Raw genomic sequence first — 17704 nt, 5'->3', positions numbered from 1 at the left:
AATCTGTCAATTGGACAAAAACTTGTAGAACTGAAGATGTTTCACTGCTCATCTTCTTCAGTTCTGATCAGATTGCTGGTGAACACTGCCTTATATTTATCTGAAGGGAGGAGCTAACTACACTGAAACTAATACACCTATTATTTACAGTTTCTGTTTGTAGGCTAGGTCTATTGTGCTACCCTAAGCGTGCACTGTGTCTGAGTCCTACTTAGCATAGTCATTCAAGCCCCTAATGAGTGATTTCACACCTATTAGCATCCTGGCTAGCCCTGTTATTTTCTTTGTTTTGCTTTGAGTGTGTGGATAGAGTTATAGATAGGGGATAGATGATGTCTGAGGCCTCCATTCCTGTTCCAGAATGGAATGTCTTTCCTAACAAAAACTGCTTCCTTGACTTCCCTCTCAAACCATTTATTTTCTTTGGCTAAGATCTGTATCTCTCCATTTTCAAAGGAGTGGTTAGTGGCTTTGAGGAGGAGATATATGGCAGACTGGGGTCCCGAGGAGCTCTTGCGACAGTGTTGGTATCTTCACTACTTTTTAAGAAGGTGAGGTACAGGTCTTAGCCAAAGAAAAAAAACAGTTTGAGAGTGGAGTCAAAGAAGCAATTTTTGTTAGGACAGACAATCCTTCCTTGAACATGACTGGAGGCCTCAGACATCATCTATTACCTATCTATAACTCCATCCTCAGAGCCAGGACTATGTTAAGTAGGACTCAAGCACAGTACAGGGTAGGGTAGCACAATAGATCTAGCCTATAAACAGAAACTGTAAACAAGAGGTGGTTTGAGTTTCAGTATAGCTAGCTTCTCCCTTCAGATAGATATAAGGCGGTTTCCACCAGTAATCTGACCAGAACTGAAGAACCACCTTGGTTGAGCAGCAAAACATCTTCACTCCTACAATTTTATGTCCAGTTGACAGATTTGATTTTATTTTTCTTTGCTATGGATCAGACCTGAATGACTGACTGAGGGATTACACAGAAAACATAAAATAGGACAACAAACCTACACTCTCGACCTCAATTTTAAACATAAACATTAATGTATTACGTAATCATACAGGTTGTAAAAAAATATATTTATAATTATTAATATAATAAAAATATATGGAAGCACTTTCCAGCACAATCTCTTAATGTAATTATGGTAATTAAACAGTAATTACTCCTGGAAGCAGGACATGTCATTGAACATAATTTCTTGGCATTATTGATTGATCCTAGGACATTATGAAGACAGACAATGACCAGAAAACAGAGCTGCAAAATACCATTAGCTCAGTCATCCTAGTTACCGTGCAATGTGCTGTAATGGAAGGTCTGGCAATCATATGCTAAAAAACGCTTGTCATACTATGATTTATGAATGTCTTTACCAAATATTGTGATTTAAAACGTACTTGGAGGGCTTTCTCATCAAACGGTCTGATCTTGGATTGTATCCGGTGTCGTGGGCAAGGCTGTGAGGAGGGGTCTGTCGCTCCACTGAAGATGGAGGAGTAATCGGCCAGTCGATCTGGAGCGGGGTATTTGGCACTGGAGAACACCTAAAACAAGGTAAAATTGAACAAAGCTGTCAGTCTCTATAGGTGTCGTGCAGTGTGCAGAGCCAACAGACACTGCGCAGGCATGGTGCACAGGTGTAGTGTGCAGGTGTAGTAGTGCAGCGTGTAAAGCTGTACCTTGGTGGCCTTCTTACTGCCTTTGATCTTGTCAACTCGGGCCTGGGCCAGTCCGATGCGGTCCGTGACGCTCTGCAGCTGCTGCCTGTTCTTCTCTACACTTTCAGACACTCTGCAGAGAGGAGACATGTTTAAACAGAATGTTGATGGGCATGTCTATTGTTTGTTTAGAGGGGAGTTATTTGCCCCTAGCAGAACCTGTTGTTTTTAAAAGAAGGGAAAAATACAGAGATGCAGACATAGGGAGACAGGGGTGTAAGCGCCACACAGAAAGGGCACGTCTGGTCCAAGAATTGAACTTTCTTACTGTGAGGCAGGACTGGCAATTATGTTGCTGTGCAATTTAGTCTAATCTATCCATACATCTACATGTTTGTGTCCTGTCAGGCAGCACATAGACAAACAAGCAACTGAGAATCTGTCTGTGCTGTTACTTAAATGTAGTTAAGCATTTTGTAAATACTATGATAACTAATGGTACCTTTGAAAAATGTCTGTGGATATGGTCTCCAGGTATACTAATGCATCTGCTATCTGCAGTATGGCTTCCTCTCTTCTCACGTCTGGCTGGATAAGTGGTACAGAGTACACCTGGCCCTCCAGGGAGCGCTTTTCACTCATCCTGAAACAGAAGTTCATGCATTTACTACAAGATACATTTATTTAGAAAAAAAACAAGAGACGGGTAGAGAGCTCAGAGAGGCTCCTGCTCCATTTCACCAAATGGATCACATACAGAATCACACAGTGTGTATTAAATGTGTATTCTGTAAAACGCAGTGAACACTGTACATTTATACATTAAAACAGGCACAGTACAGACACACTGTAGTGATCGCAGAGGAGCAGATGCTGGAGTCACACACTGCACAGTCTATCTCCCATCAGCATCTGATCGTCACATGACTCGCGTCCTGTAAACATTAATACTTCTTACAATACTGGAAAGTAAGAAGGGAAGAACATTTACAAGTAATTACGCCAACAACCTATGATGACACAAAATGTGAGAACACTGCTATCCCTTTTATGTTTTATCCAATTCTATTTCACAATCGTCCAAAACGTTAATCGTCGCCACTTGTAGACTGTAGATAAAAGTGTCATGTTCAAACGACTCAAATAGAAACGTACCTGACCATGTAGAGGACTCAAGTATGTTGACAATTTAAACAGCTTAGTTTGGGAAACACAAGGCCCGTTTCTTTGCTATCAACGAAGCTGTGAAAACATCGGCGCTGACTTCCGCGTTCACCCGACACGTGACCAGGTCGGATGCGTTTAAGTGCTTACAAAATACTCGTGTTTTTTGTTTGTTATTCCTTCATGCCGTAAATATCGTGTAAAACGGCATTGTACTCCTGCGTAACGTCAGAAATGTCGATTTCCACATTTTTGCTGTCAGTTTTGGTTAAATATATAAACAAAAAATGTATAATGCATAACTTTTTTGTCTTTCCTGAACGTATTCCAGTGACGCCTCTGACCTGTGGACATTAGCTTTCATTTGCAAACTCTAATTTTTGCGTATGAATGTTTGTTTATATATATATATATATATATATATATATATATATATATATATATATATATATATATATATATATATATATATATATATATATATATATATATATATATATATATACATACACACACACACATACACACACGTTTGAGTGCTTACAAAATACTCATATACATATATGTGTGTGTGTGTGTGTGTTGATTTTAGTACTTACAGTTATAACCATTTTGAAATTGCTGCTTGTAGCTGTCTAGCTGTCATGTCTTGTTTTAGGCAAACCAGGTTAAATCAAAGATGGTCTGAAGGCATTTTTGTGCGCACACTTTTATTATTATTATTATTATTATTATTATTATTATTATTATTATTATTATTATTATTATAATTAATAATAATTATTATTATTATAATATTTATTACTACTACTACTACTACTACTACCATTATTATTAGTGGTAGTAGTGGTAGTAGTAGTAGTAGTATCAGTATTAGTATTATTATGTTCAGATAATTTGACTACAGAGTCTTCAGTAGGGCGCGCTGTTGCATTCAACATGCCTCTCCCCGTGGCTTGCCTCCTCCTCCTTCCCCGTACCTCCCTCCTCCCCCCGGTCACATCTGGATCGGGCTCCGCTCCTCAGCATCGTTCAGCGCAGTGAGAGAGAGAGGCTGGGCGGGAAGGAACGGAGGGCATCGGCTCCTTCATCATCCACAACCGACCGAGCAGCACCGCAGAGAAGCACCGGAGGACATCCCACCACCTCACCCCGCGTCTCCTCTGCGCTCCAGAACCAAGCTGTCGGTCCATCTTTACCCCTCTCCCCTCTCTGTAATAGGCTATGATGAGCTCCAGTCTGTTGGAAAACCCTGTGCAGGCGATTCTGTACCTGCGGGAGCTTACGACCATCGTGCAGAACCAACAGAGCCTCATCCAAACCCAGCGCGCTCGGATTGAGGAGCTAGACCGGCGAGTGGACGAGCTGATCGGCGAGAACAGGCACCTCCGGGACGTGAGGGTCCAGCAGCAGCTCCCCTACTACCACCACCACCTGCATCACCATCATCCAGACCCGACCTGCCATCACCACCAACAGAACCAGGACAAGGCGAGTCCAGCGGTGGAGAATGCAGGCTCGCCAGCCTCGGATGCGGTTCCCGCGGTCCCAGCACCCCCTTCTCAACCACCTCTGGACCCCGGAGACATGCAGCTTGTTCCCGCAGACCCCTCCACTGTGTCCCCCGTGGAGAGTGACCCAGATAATGGGAGCAACTGTCCGAGCTGTCGTTCCTTGGTGCCCATGACCCCTACCACCCTATGCCGTTCTTTGGCTTTGGCGAGAAAATCCGAGTAAGTAGGCTTTGCTTTTTCACTCAATGGTTTAAATAAAATATCCACCTGACAATTAATGCATGTTTAGCAATTTCCTAAAAAACAGTAGAATTAAATAAAAAATAAGTCGTTCGTAAAATTCAAATTTTCAATGGTCTGTGCCAAAAAAAAAGTGGATTATTCAAAGGAGATCACGATCACTTGGTCATTACATAACAAACAGCTGTAGGCCCATACCGTATGTGCGTGTGTGCGTGCATAGTAACTGACTTTAAGCACAGGGGGTTATGGCGTTAGCGGGACACAGACGCAACACTCAGTAGCTGTCCATGGTGCTGCTTGTCATACGGCGCAAACCTGAGCGCTCTCCCGGGACCTGCGGAGGCTCTGATGTTGCAGCTTTACATTTCTTACAAACAGGGACGTTTCTAGCCTCGTGAGGGTCTTAGGGAAGATAAGAGGCTGTTTGGGGGAGGCTCAGTTTGACCTCCACATACCCCTATGAGAAAAAGTCATGGTTATCCCTTGTATTAAAATTCAGTTCACTGCCGCTCATATTAACGAGATAATGGATACAAATAATGATGATGATGAAAAGGTATACTTAATTCCTACTACACTAATCAGCAGAGATCAACCGATATGAGTTTTTGACCATGTTAAGAATTCAGAGAAACCGATGACTGAGACGTCGTTCTGATATTTTTGGGCCAATATGCTGAACCAGTTTTAGTAATTTTCTCCAAATTATGTAGCGTGAGTTTAGCACAAATTCACCCCTGACCTTGTTTTACAACAAACTGGATAAACTAGCTGTGTAGTCACATTTTTGCTGTACCCTCTTTGGACCTCAATAAAGCGTAATGCATGTATTATTTATGCATATGTCGACAGCTAGTTGGGCCAAACAAAATATCGGCCTGTGCTGGAGGTTTAAGGCTGATAGTCAATACACAAAAAACTAAAATAATACTTTGAAAACCCTGCATTCTTACTATGAGCAACCTTGCCTCTGCACAGAGCTGACTTGTATGGCCTGGTGGTACTTGCTTGTCTCCATGAAGATAGATAAATTTAATGCTATCTGCTAGAACATTCATGGCAAAACTATAACATAGAGTTGGGTTTTATTTTTTGGGGGTTTGAGTAATCCTTTATTTAATAGTCTGTCTCAGCTCAAAATGCTCTGTTACACCCTGTGATGTCATGAAGCAGTAGTTTTCACGTTAACCGCTACCTTTCACTTTTTATTTAGTAGAGAATGGACATTCCAGAGCAGAAATAATCCAAAGAACTAAATATACAGCGTTTGTGTGTTAAACATGTGTAAATGAAACAAAACACAATTCCAGGTCTGTTTTTGATGAGGAAACAACATTAGAAGACATCAGCAAATGGCATAATATGAGCCTTTTAAGATTTAACTGCTAGTATTTTTAGTTAAGTTAAGGATCAGAAATGAATCAATGTGCCCACAAAACCTAAGATTAGTGTATGTACATTTGTTTATGTGTGTGTGTGTGTGTGTGTGTGTGTGTGTGTGTATGCATGTCCCAGGTGAGTTGTGATTGGTCTCTCTGGAGCTCCACCCCCACAGAGCATGACAAGACAACACTCAAGAAAAAGACAAGAGCGGGCAGAAAAAAATCACTTATAGTAGTACCCGTTTAGTGAAGAAATAGCTAAGGCAGAAGGAAAGATTGTTTGAAAACACATATTCTGTGTAAAAGCTGCTAACCCTGTAGTTTAGACCTCTACAAACATGTTTTGAAATGTTTCTATGTGTCTCCATGGGGTCTTATTCTGTGTAAAAGCTGCTACCACTGTAGTTTGCACAGAAATTTTAGATTAGTTTAGCAATTCACATTTCAGCCTTCTCTCAAATGTTAATGTTAATGTTAACGCTCCTGGATGCGTGTATTGAGAATGCAACCTTGATTAAAACAGTGAAATCTTAAAGGTGCTACTACTACAGTATTTTGGTAAAGGGTCTGCCAACTGCCTGTCTTATGCTTAAAGGGTTTTCAAAAGTATCGAAAGTTAGATACTAATCGATACTAAAACTAGCACCGAAACTCATTTGAGCAGAATTTACTATCCATACTAAAAAAGTCACATTCACAGGATAGAAATTAACCTGACCTGAATAGCTTTAGAATGATCATGAGCTGTATCAGAACAAGTATAAAACACATACACTAGTATACACACATGGACCACTATGTTTTACAAATATAAGGCCACATGGGGATATAAAAGAAAGCACTATGATATAATGTTGATCACATTACACTCACCTAAAGGATTATTAGGGACACCTGTTCAATTTCTCCTTAATGCAATTATCTAATCAACCAATCACATGACAGTTGCTTCAATGCATTTAGGGGTGTGGTCCTGGTCAAGACAATTTCCTGAACTCCAAACTGAATGTTAGAATGGGAAAGAAAGGTGATTTAAGCAATTCTGAGTGTGTCATGGTTGTTGGTGCCAGACGGGCCGGTCTGAGTATTTCACAATCTGCTCAGTTACTGGGATTTTCACGCACAACCATTTCTAGGATTTACATAGAACGGTGTGAAAAGGGAAAAACATCCAGTATGCAGCAGTCCTGTGGGCAAAAATGCCTTGTTGATGCTAAAGGTCAGAGGAGAATGGGCCGAGTGATTCAAGCTGATAGAAGAGCAACGTTGACTGAAATAACAACTCGTTACAACCGAGGAATGCAGCAAAGCATTTGTGAAGCCACAACACGCACAACCTTGCGGAGGATGGGCCACAACAGCAGAAGACCCCACCGGGTACCACTCATCTCCGCTACAAATAGGAAAAAGAGGCTACAATTTGCACGAGCTCACCAAAATTAGACAGTTGAAGACTGGAAAAATGTTGCCTGGTCTGGTGAGTCTCAATTTCTGTTGAGACATTCAAAAGGTACAGTCAGAATTTGGCATAAACAGAATGAGAACATGGATCGATCATGCCTTGTTACCACTGTGCAGGCTGGTGGTGGTGGTGTAATGGTGTGGGGGATGTTTTCTTGGCACACTTTAGGTCCCTTAGTGCCAATTGGGCATCGTTTAAATGCCATGGGCTACCTGAACATTGTTTCTGACCATGTCCATCCCTTCATGACCACCATGTACCCATCCTCTGATGGCTACTTCCAGCAGGATAATGCATCATGGCATAAAGCTTGAATCATTTCAAATTGGTTTCTTGAACATGACAATGAGTTCACTGTACTACAATGGCCCCCACAGTCACCAGATCTCAACCCGATAGAGCATCTTTGGGATGTGGTGGAACGGGAGCTTCGTGCCCTGGATGTGCATCCCACAAATCTCCATCAACTGCAAGATGCTATTCTATCAATATGGGCCAACATTTCTAAAGAATGCTTTCAGCACATTGTTGAATCAATGCCACGTAGAATCAAGGCAGTTCTGATGGCGAAAGAGGGTCAAACACCGTATTAATATGGTGTTCCTAATAATCCTTCAGGTGAGTGTATATTGTCTAAATAAAGAGTGTTTTTAATAGGGATACCGATTGGGTATTGGTCTAATACCAGGTGCCAGTACTCGCACTCGTCAATGGGCTGCCGATACCAAGAGCCGATAGCGCTGTAACTCTGAGCAGTGTGTACTGAGCAGGTGACCATAAAGAAGCACATTGACTGTTCTGCACATTAAGCTCAACTTCTCAAAGGATATCAGCACAGTGTTGTGTTTACATAGTAGCATACTAATGTTACTAAGTGGTGCTGGTGATTATTTGCTTGTGCGTGCAGTGTGACTTATTGTAATTAACAAGCAAATTTAGCGACTGAAGACAACAGTCACTGTTATGCTAAAAGTTGTTCCTTAGCAGTTAGTGTGGAGCGCAGTCAGTGAAGACGAGATAATAAATATTAAAGCCATGTGTTTATTTAAATAAATTATATTGGGGTCATACCATAGACTGTATAAAGAATTGGACTAAGGGAGCGTGTACCATAGACTGTAAAAAGAATTGGACTAAGTCAGTATGACCTCACCCATAGCGTTCAGCTTCAGTCAAATGAAGCTCATTGAGGCTAGCAGTTATAGAGGTGAATTTAGAACCGAGTTCCGCATTTCGAATTGCGACCGCAAGTATCATAGCAACCAAAGAGCCAATCCAGAGTGAGGCTGATGAAGGTAACGCCCCTTCCCCTAAAGACTAAACTAGCGACATGTGGCATTCATGGATCTATTAAAATAACACTGAATTCAGTGTGCAGCCCCATTTAGGCCCCGAGGCTACATTTATACCTACAGTATACAGTGATTTCAGTAAAAAAATTAAAACAGCCTCTCAAATAAGTATTCTAAGATAAAAAGGTAGGCTATACTATAAAAATCCTATGAAATGAATTAAATACCACTATAACTGAACCCTTGTAAAAACTCGGTACTCGGTATCAGCGAGTACTCAATATGAAGCACTCATACTCATATTGGAAAAAGTCATATTGGTGCATCCCTAGTTTTTAATTATCATTGTGGTATTGGAATTGGCATTGAGTATCGAGTCTATTAAACTTACCATGCATAGAAAATATCAAGAGATTTATTGCTAAGACAACTGCAATATGAAAAATATGCATTCATACTATGCGTGGGCACACCGCCCTTGCAACTTGACTTGATGATGTTACCGTCATGTCTTCATGGTCACAGGTAGGTAGCAGACCCTTTCACCAGAAAAGTTACATAATGCATCTTTAAGGCAATCACAATATTTATCTGAAACATTCTGGTGTCATAAATCTTCCTTTACGCATCAAAGCCTGTGGCAATTACGCCATGTTTGTTGTGTCATAATCACTTTTGCACCATTTGGTTTCAATGTCAGTGAGGGTACAGCTTTGGCACAGCAGCTGTATGCAATGGCCTTGGTTTGAGTAAGTATATCTGTGTGGAGGTTGACAAATATGAGCTTTAAAATGGCTGATAAGCTTCATTTAATATGATATAATTGAATTCTGCATCCACTGATTTGACCTAATCTTTAGTCTGACTTCCATTGCTTATACACCCACTCCTTTTTCCATCTGATTGCCTCATTAGTTACACAATGTTGGAGTTGCTAAGTAACTTCAAGTACATATTTAAGTACTGTATAATAGAGCATTATTATTTAAGTCATATTCTCTGTTCATCACAATTAGCCATATTTGATTCTTGTGACAGCAGAAATGAAGGTTTGAACCCAACTTGGAAAACAGCAATATGTAAATTGCTGTGATGATATTGACTGATTGAGATGTGTGAGATGCTTAAATTATTGTTGTTAATTTTGGTTGGATATATATTATATCTTTGTCTTTTCATATTTAACTTTATGGTATTTATTATAGTGTTGTCAATATTTCAAACCCGATTTCGATACAAAGGAATAGACTCGATACTCAGTAGGTTCCATAGTGGTCCATCGGTGTATACTAGTCTGTGTGGTCTTTTACTTGTTCTGGTACAGCTCAAGATCATTCTAAAGTAAGAATGGGAAAAAGAATTGTTTTTTTGATGCAACGTCCATTCTAATAAAACAGTTCTGAATCGATGCAGACAAGCTTAATTTTAAGTTTGGTTAAAGCCACCCGCTCTGGCTGTTTATTTTCCCCGTGTCTCACTCTATGTGTCCCGCCTCCTCCCTCTTGACACTAAGAGCAGCAGCAGAACAATATACAGGCCGCTGCTGCTGCGGTTGCTGCCCTGCCGTGAGAGCTGAGCTATCCACTGTGTACAATGACCCAATGTGTTTAGGATTTGTCTGACGCTGTCTTTTGTTCACGCTTAAGTTTTCAGGAAAAGACACCCACATGCAACTCCACAAGCTGCAGCATGCTGTTCTCTTGTAGCATAAACTTTTTTCCAAGTTTGAGATGGAGACGCCTTCATGTTGCACACTTGAAAAACAGCTTTAGAGCAAAATGCGCAGATAAAATGTCCTAAACAAACTTCATGCTGTGCCCCTGCAGAGGACAGAGGCGTGTGGGCTGTAGTTTCTCTAATAAAAGTCTGCAAAGGAGCCAAACAGATAACATGAAGCACTGCTAACAGCTACCCTGTAGTAGATGTGCTATTATGCCATAGAAAACGCAATTATCCATTTAAATAAAGCATTTGTGTTGAATAAAAGTCATTGCTTAATCCTACAGTTCTCCACATTTAAAAAAGTAGCCACTTATTTGATAATAATGGTAAAATGCATAGTAAAACATAATAATGCATCAATGCATCAATCCTGAATCAGCTCATGAGCCTCAGAATCATAATCAAATTAAATTGTGACCCATAAATTCCCACCTTTATTCTAAAGCTATTCAAGAAAGGTCCATGTCTGTTCTGTGACTTTTTTTTAGTATCGATAACTGCTCAAATGAGTATCAAGTTTTGATATTAGTTTTAGTATCAAATAGTATCTGATTTTCCATACTTTTGACAACCTTACATTTAATTCTGTATAATAGTGCTATAATATAGCTGTCCTGTCATATTTGATTCTTGTGACAGTGGAAATGAAGGTTTGAGACCAGCTTGGATTTATGATATAATATATGTATATATGTATATAATATATAAACTACTGTGATGACAGTGAGTAATTGAAAAAGTGTTTAGGCAAAATGACAAGGACAATTCTTCTTATCTTTTCATATTTAACTTTTGTTGCCTTTGGCATTTCTTATGAAAATACCATGTAAGAGAGGGAAATCAGCAGCAGATTGTAAACCAGAACCTATTGTCTCTTTTTGAATAGCACTTCTTTTCTCTATAGTGTGCACTGGCTTGGAGAGCAGTACAATAGCCAAGTCCAGCTCACGCATGCCCTTGAACGCAGCCTCACGCTCCGGCTCCTTATCGATCCATCATCCTTTTTGGATGACACCTCTATATTGCGGCGCTGGCAGGTGGAGGGGAGATGTCAGTGCTCCTGTCTGCTCCCGCCTGCTCCTGTTTCTCCTGCCTGCTCCTGTTTCTCCTGCCTGCTCCTGTTTGCTCCTATCTTCTCCTGCCTTCTCCTGTCTGCACGTTTAGACTCTCCTGTTCCTTATTTCTATCTTAGCTTCCATTTCTATGACTGTTCTCCATGACGTGTTCTTTTGTGCTCTGCCTTCGCATGTGGATGGGCCTATGGGGCCAGAGAAAGCAACCCGGCCGTCCCCACCCCCTCTCCCCAGTTGAGCCCACCGTATATGCCCCACTTAGCCCGTGGAGCGAGGCGTAATCAGGCTTTCTCCAGAGAGAGAAGAGAAGAGAGGCATACTCAGAGCAGAGCAGGGCCGACTTACATGGAGCCTCAGAGGTGTCCAGACAAATGCACCGCAGGAGCATAGAGCCACACTGCCTATGTCATGTGTTTATAGCTATCATTTAACTGCAACCAGGTGAGGATTAAACCAGACAAATGAGTGCTCAGAGACATGATAATGTTTGCTTCTCCAAAACTTGCCCAGGGTATTTGTTTTATTCCTTACTGCCAGTTGAACAGAATGTAAACTCATCTGGGTGACTAGATACAGCACAGGCCTCCTTGCTTATTTAGAATCCCTGTGTATGCATATATATATATATATATATATATATATATATATATATATATATATATATATATATATATATATATATATATATATATATATATATATATATATATATATATACACCTCTAAGCCCCATCCCGCCAGCAGTGTACAGCATTAATCTGACCAGAACTGAAGAAGCGGCTTGGATGAGCAGTGAAATGTCTTTACTCAAAAACGTTTGTCCAGTTGACAGATTTGAATTTTTCATTTGCTATGGATCATAACTGGACGACTGAGGGATTACACAGACATCCTCCAGGTACTGCTCAGTTTTTGAAATGTGATTGTGGGCGGAGTTTAGGTGTTCAGTCCCACTGTAAAAGCTCATTTTCAAAATAATCTTGCTGTCAAAACATCAAATGCAAAACAAAACATAATCACAACAACTATAAAATTGCAAGTAGATATTTTCCCCAAATCGTTTCTGTCATCTATGTTACAAAATGCTTTGTGTTCTGCTGGTCTCAGGGAGGAGGAGCCAAAGTCTGATTTTCTCATGTAGAATTCAGCCCTGAAACTGCAGGTCCAAAGAGTGTATTGATGCAGAGTATTGGTCGTGTCAGGAAGAGACATGTGTCATAAACCATAAGCTTGAGTCCAGTGCTTTATGCTCCTGTATCTCCTGTTACTCTGCTCTGTTCCACTTACAGCAGGAGGTAGAATCAATACATATAGATCCAGGACAAATAACCCAATGGCAGGTCGTGCCTGGGTCCAGTGTAATGAGTGGGCAGTAATCCACTGTAACACAAAAACGGTTTAGCCCCATAAAGATGAAACCGCACCATTATAGACCTGATGTCCTGCACTATGTTTTTCCTTCTGTGCTTTTGATTTCATGGTCTTCTCCCAAATGTTTAAGGACAGTAGTGGGAATGCAGTCGACCAAGAATTTGTTCAGTTGACTGCATTCCCACTACTGTCCTTAAACATTTGGGAGAAGACATGTCCTGTCGATTAATTAGTCGACTAAAAAGGGGGCTTAGTGAAAGCTCTCAAACTTTTACATAATTCTGTGTGTCTGACCCAAACTACACTCACAAGAGTATACAACTTCACAGGAGTTCATGCAAAAACTACTATGTGTGCAGAAATCGTGACTTTAAAAGTCCTATATTGTGCAAAACTGACTCTTTCATTCACACATGTTTTAGTAACCCTTTATTATTAGTCTGACTCCAAAGCTCATAATACTCATGTGATGATTCTTGTGAAGTGTATGGAGTCTGAGAAAATACTCAGCCCAAATATCCAGGATTTGTTTCTTAAACATGTGTGGATGAAACAAAGCACAAATCCAGGTATGTTTTTGATGAGGAAACATCATTATAACATAGATCAGAAAATTGCGTAATATGGGCCCTTTAATCTGCCTTTATAAATACCAAATGTTCAGCTAACTCATTCCCTCACTAATTTCTCCTTTCTGCATTTGTCCCATATAAATCCTTATAATCTAAATAAAATTATTACTGATGGACACAAATTTTGGTCAACTAAGAAACCATCAACCAATTAAAAGACTAAAGGCCTACAGCACTAGACACTTGGGCTGCACAATATTGAAAATGTATGTGATATGGCCAGTAAGAACTGTTTTAATATACTTCTTCTCTCAATAATTTCAGTTATAGTAAAATAAAATAAAAATACATGCTTTAATTTACTAATAGAACCACAAACCCAGTACTAAATCAAAGCTAAATTTTGGTACATGTTTTTCACATGGAGAACCTTGATGTTATAGCAATATATTGAGCAAATTGCGATATTTATAATTTTTATCAATCCTTTTGCGATATACTGTGCAGCCCTAATGGACATGTGACAGATGGGCGCTGTTCCCATATTGTATTGGGTCAATACGAAAACATAAGACTAAAGACTAAATAAGTATGATAATTTATTCAGTTATTATGTTTGTATCCATGATACATTGTTGTCACCAGTCTCTTGAGGCTGTGGGTGTGGCGGGTTACAGCTAGATTTAATATGATGTATTTTCTTGCTGTCTTTCTTGCAAACACGGCAGGACAGTGTACAGCTCGTCTTTTTATTCAGCAACTTAACTTGTATGTGCACGTTCACACGTTTTACATTTAGCGTTCACCAAATGCATTCTACCGCAACAATAAGTAGGAACCAATATTATTATGAAGAAAGTAAAGAATGTATCCGACATAATATAATGAATAATATTCATTGTTAATAAAATAAGTACAAAGTAACATACAAAATACTAATGACCCAAATTAATGTTAATACATAAAATAAGTAAAATTAATCAAAGGTTACATGTTAAAAATCTGCTTTTTATATGCTCTTGATGTAGTATGACAAAACACATTTTAAAGCGATATATAATATATATTGCATGTATACTGCATGCAGTATATTGTTCTTATGTGCACTGTAGGCAGAGTAGATGAGAATCTATTGTAAAGAAAAATAACCATAACCAGATTTTTCTTATCTCCCGCAAACATTTTGCATAAGCATAGCGTGTCTGTGAAATATAAATGACCAATTCAGATGTTGGTAGTTTTCATCGTGTATGTATGTATGTAAACAGGAAGATTGGATCTAGTGGGAAAGGGACAGGTACATTAAAAAGGACTAGAGAGGGGGATGGGGTGCTCCTTTGGGCCAGCTCTGTCTTCACTTCCTCTATTCCGAAGAACAGAGAGCCGGGAGCGCCGCTAGGATCGGAAATAACTAGCTAACCAGCTCATCTCCTCACGCACAGTTGGGCTGAGAACTTCGAGAAAATACTGAATTGCAATTTTTATGACAAATATTTGTGCTACCACATTATATTTTACTATCAGAACAACACATTTGAGAGACACATCAAATGCTAAACCATAACTAGTATTTCAGAAACATGTTTGTAGAGATCGAAAGTAGCCATACCAACAACTTGTTTGATCTCAGAAGCTAAACAGGGTTGGTCGGTCCTGGGTGGCACTGTGATGGGATACAGCTGGGAATACCAGATGGTGCAGTACTGTTTTTGTGTCCTTAGGCAATACACCCACTTTGCCTGGTATGTGGTATGTAAGTGAGTGATTGATGGCAGCTGTGGCTGTAGTTGTATCTTACCACCATCAATTGAATAAATACTGCAGTATAAAGTGAATTTCCAAAAAAGCTAAATCTAAATCCAATTCATTATTCTTAATATCATTAAATACAAGGATAGCAACATGTAGTTTGTTTTTCTGTGTGAATAATACTCATGCTGGCCGATTTGTGGGATTTTTATTTTTACAGTTGTCCGTATAGTCTTTGTGGATCAACCAATTACAGCCCTTGTATTTGCCGGAAATTTGACGCATAGCAATTTTTTCACTGAAGTGCACATACACAGCACTTACACGGCACGTACACAGCACATACATGGAGGGAAAACACCACAAACTTTCTGAGTGGAGCTGTTCAGCACATCTGTTTAAATTTGACACTGGACCATAAACCAGCCTTCACTCTCCCGTTTAGTCCTCCAGGTACTGCTCAGCTCCATTCAAAATGTGCTGGAGTTTAGGTGTTTAGTCCCATTGTAAACAGACAAATGAGTTGATATGGAAATAGAAGAGCAATGAAGCTGCAGGGGTGGCTGAATTACCATTTTATAAAAGTAAGAAAAAGTGAAAAGTTAATTGGTGAAATTTTCTACAGTTAAGCCTTGCCTATGATGGCTGACATCGCTATCAGCCATACCAACAAGACAAATATTGGCTGAAAAAAACCCTCCGTATCGAACCATATCATCGTAGTTCGAGATTGAGATTATTATTGAAACTGAGTGTGTTGCTTGCCTTTGGTCACTGATAATATATAACTAAGTAATTGCTGTCCTGCAACATTACCTGATATAACCTTTAAAACCTTGTCTGTGTTAATTTTCCAGCCCTAGTCTTGTCCATGAAAATCGTTCACATCAAACAGGAGCAGGAGTGAGAGAGGAATGTGTCGTGTTGAAATATTCACTTGGACTCGTGTTGGAGGAAGCTGGCTGCGTGTATACTGCAGATGGATACATACGTGACGCATTCAGGCTCCCCTCCTCTGCTCGTACATATGGGCGTTGGACCGGCGTGTTGCGTTTTACATGGATGTTCTCTGACCCGTGTTAATGCTGCATTGCCTGGAATCAGTGCACCCCTCATGTGAAAGACAATAGCAGGGCAAAAAGGCTCCGGTTGTTGACAGGAGATAAATAAAAGAGGATGATGCATTTTTAAAACAGTAGAATGGGAGGAAAGCTGTTGGATACACAGCAGTGCCAGAGGGAATTGGCTGGTAGTAGCTTGGAACTGGAATGTCAAATATGGATAACCAGTTTGCTTATTATTTCATTTCAAATAAAAGATGCAGCTTATTTTTTATCTTATTTAGAATTTGCTATCAATCCATTCGATTTAGAGTTTTATCTGCTAGAGTATGGCATATCTGTGCTTTTTTTCCTTCATCTAGTGATGGTGCAGCAGAAAGTAATCAAGAGTCTCAAGAATCTCAAACTGTGGTGATTGTACCAGTGGTGGTATGCGCGCTTCCTCTGGTGGTAGGATTCAGGACGTGCTGCAAAAATGTAGTGTGTTCCACACTTTCATGTCTCAAGATCTCATCCTCTTTGCTTTAATCGTTCTTTTGTCATACAAATGGGTGAAATTGTGCAACAAAAACGTGTTTGTTTGGTATTGCATGTAATCGTAAATATAAATTGTGAATACATGCATACACTAACTTGAAGATAATCCACACTGACATAGCTCATTGACTGTACACTTCGCCACTCCTTGATATCACGTTTTTGATTATAATTTTAAATTGAAATCACAATTATTCAACCAGTTATCCTCACAGAGTGAGTTTGGAGCATCAGCATGCTTATAATTAAGAGAATTAACAGATAAAATTAAAGTGGAACATATCTACTACGAAAGCTGTTCTAAACATTCTAGAAAAGCTCAACCCATGGATGACTTTTTTACTCACATGCATAAAACACATCTCAGATTTCATGTCAATAATTGTTTTAATTGTGTAATTGTTGTAATTATTGGCTGTAATAATAGCGACTTATCAATTAGTCTGATTAGACAAACAGGGAGCCACGTGCACATCAGCCTGCGTGACTAGCTAATAGGGTCATCAAAAAATAGCAGATACTGATCTATACTAAAACTATTATCAACACTAGATTATTTATGAATAAAGAAGGAAAACACTGGGCCTTTCCTGAATAGTTTTACAATGATCTTGATCTATATTAAAGTAGGCCTTCCGCAATAACAAATTTTGAAGCATGATGTATTTCTACAGAGATATACTGTGATAAACGATAATACTGAAACTACTTTAAGCCACTGGTACAATAAGAACAATGCAAGACAATCCCAGTAAACCATTTTAAATGGAGATTTAAGTATATCCATGTTTTGAAGAAAATATTCAAATAATATGTCTTTAAATGCATTTGATCTGTGCCAATGTGTCAGACCCAGACTAGACATTAACATGTGTGAAGGTTCTGTCTCCAT

At 39.6% G+C, this 17704-nt stretch overlaps 2 protein-coding genes across 2 annotated transcripts in view; one reads left to right on the top strand and one right to left on the bottom strand.

The window, feature by feature from the left end:
* Window positions 1-1171: 1171 nt before the first annotated feature.
* Window positions 1172-2881, bottom strand: LOC117372573 (WASH complex subunit 1-like). The gene is made up of 5 exons (XM_033968393.2): window positions 2826-2881; window positions 2173-2313; window positions 1692-1803; window positions 1410-1556; window positions 1172-1177 (listed from the first exon to the last, which is right to left on the bottom strand). The coding sequence occupies exons 1-5, from the start codon at window positions 2831-2833 to the stop codon at window positions 1172-1174; spliced, it is 414 nt and encodes a 137-aa protein (XP_033824284.1). The 5' UTR covers window positions 2834-2881.
* A 1005-nt stretch (window positions 2882-3886) lies between these two features.
* Window positions 3887-17704, top strand: part of iqsec3b (IQ motif and Sec7 domain ArfGEF 3b) — an 83216-nt gene continuing 69398 nt past the window's right edge. The window contains exon 1 of the mRNA XM_033968498.2: window positions 3887-4567. Coding sequence (XP_033824389.1) covers window positions 4059-4567 — 509 coding nt within the window. The 5' untranslated portion in view covers window positions 3887-4058. The remainder of the gene's footprint in view (window positions 4568-17704) is intronic.

Source organism: Periophthalmus magnuspinnatus, chromosome 6 (genome assembly GCF_009829125.3).
Source record: "Periophthalmus magnuspinnatus isolate fPerMag1 chromosome 6, fPerMag1.2.pri, whole genome shotgun sequence".
Classification (NCBI taxonomy): domain Eukaryota; kingdom Metazoa; phylum Chordata; class Actinopteri; order Gobiiformes; family Gobiidae; genus Periophthalmus; species Periophthalmus magnuspinnatus.
The sequence above is the reverse complement of the archived record's forward strand: the minus strand, read 5'-3'. Positions and strand labels throughout refer to the sequence as shown.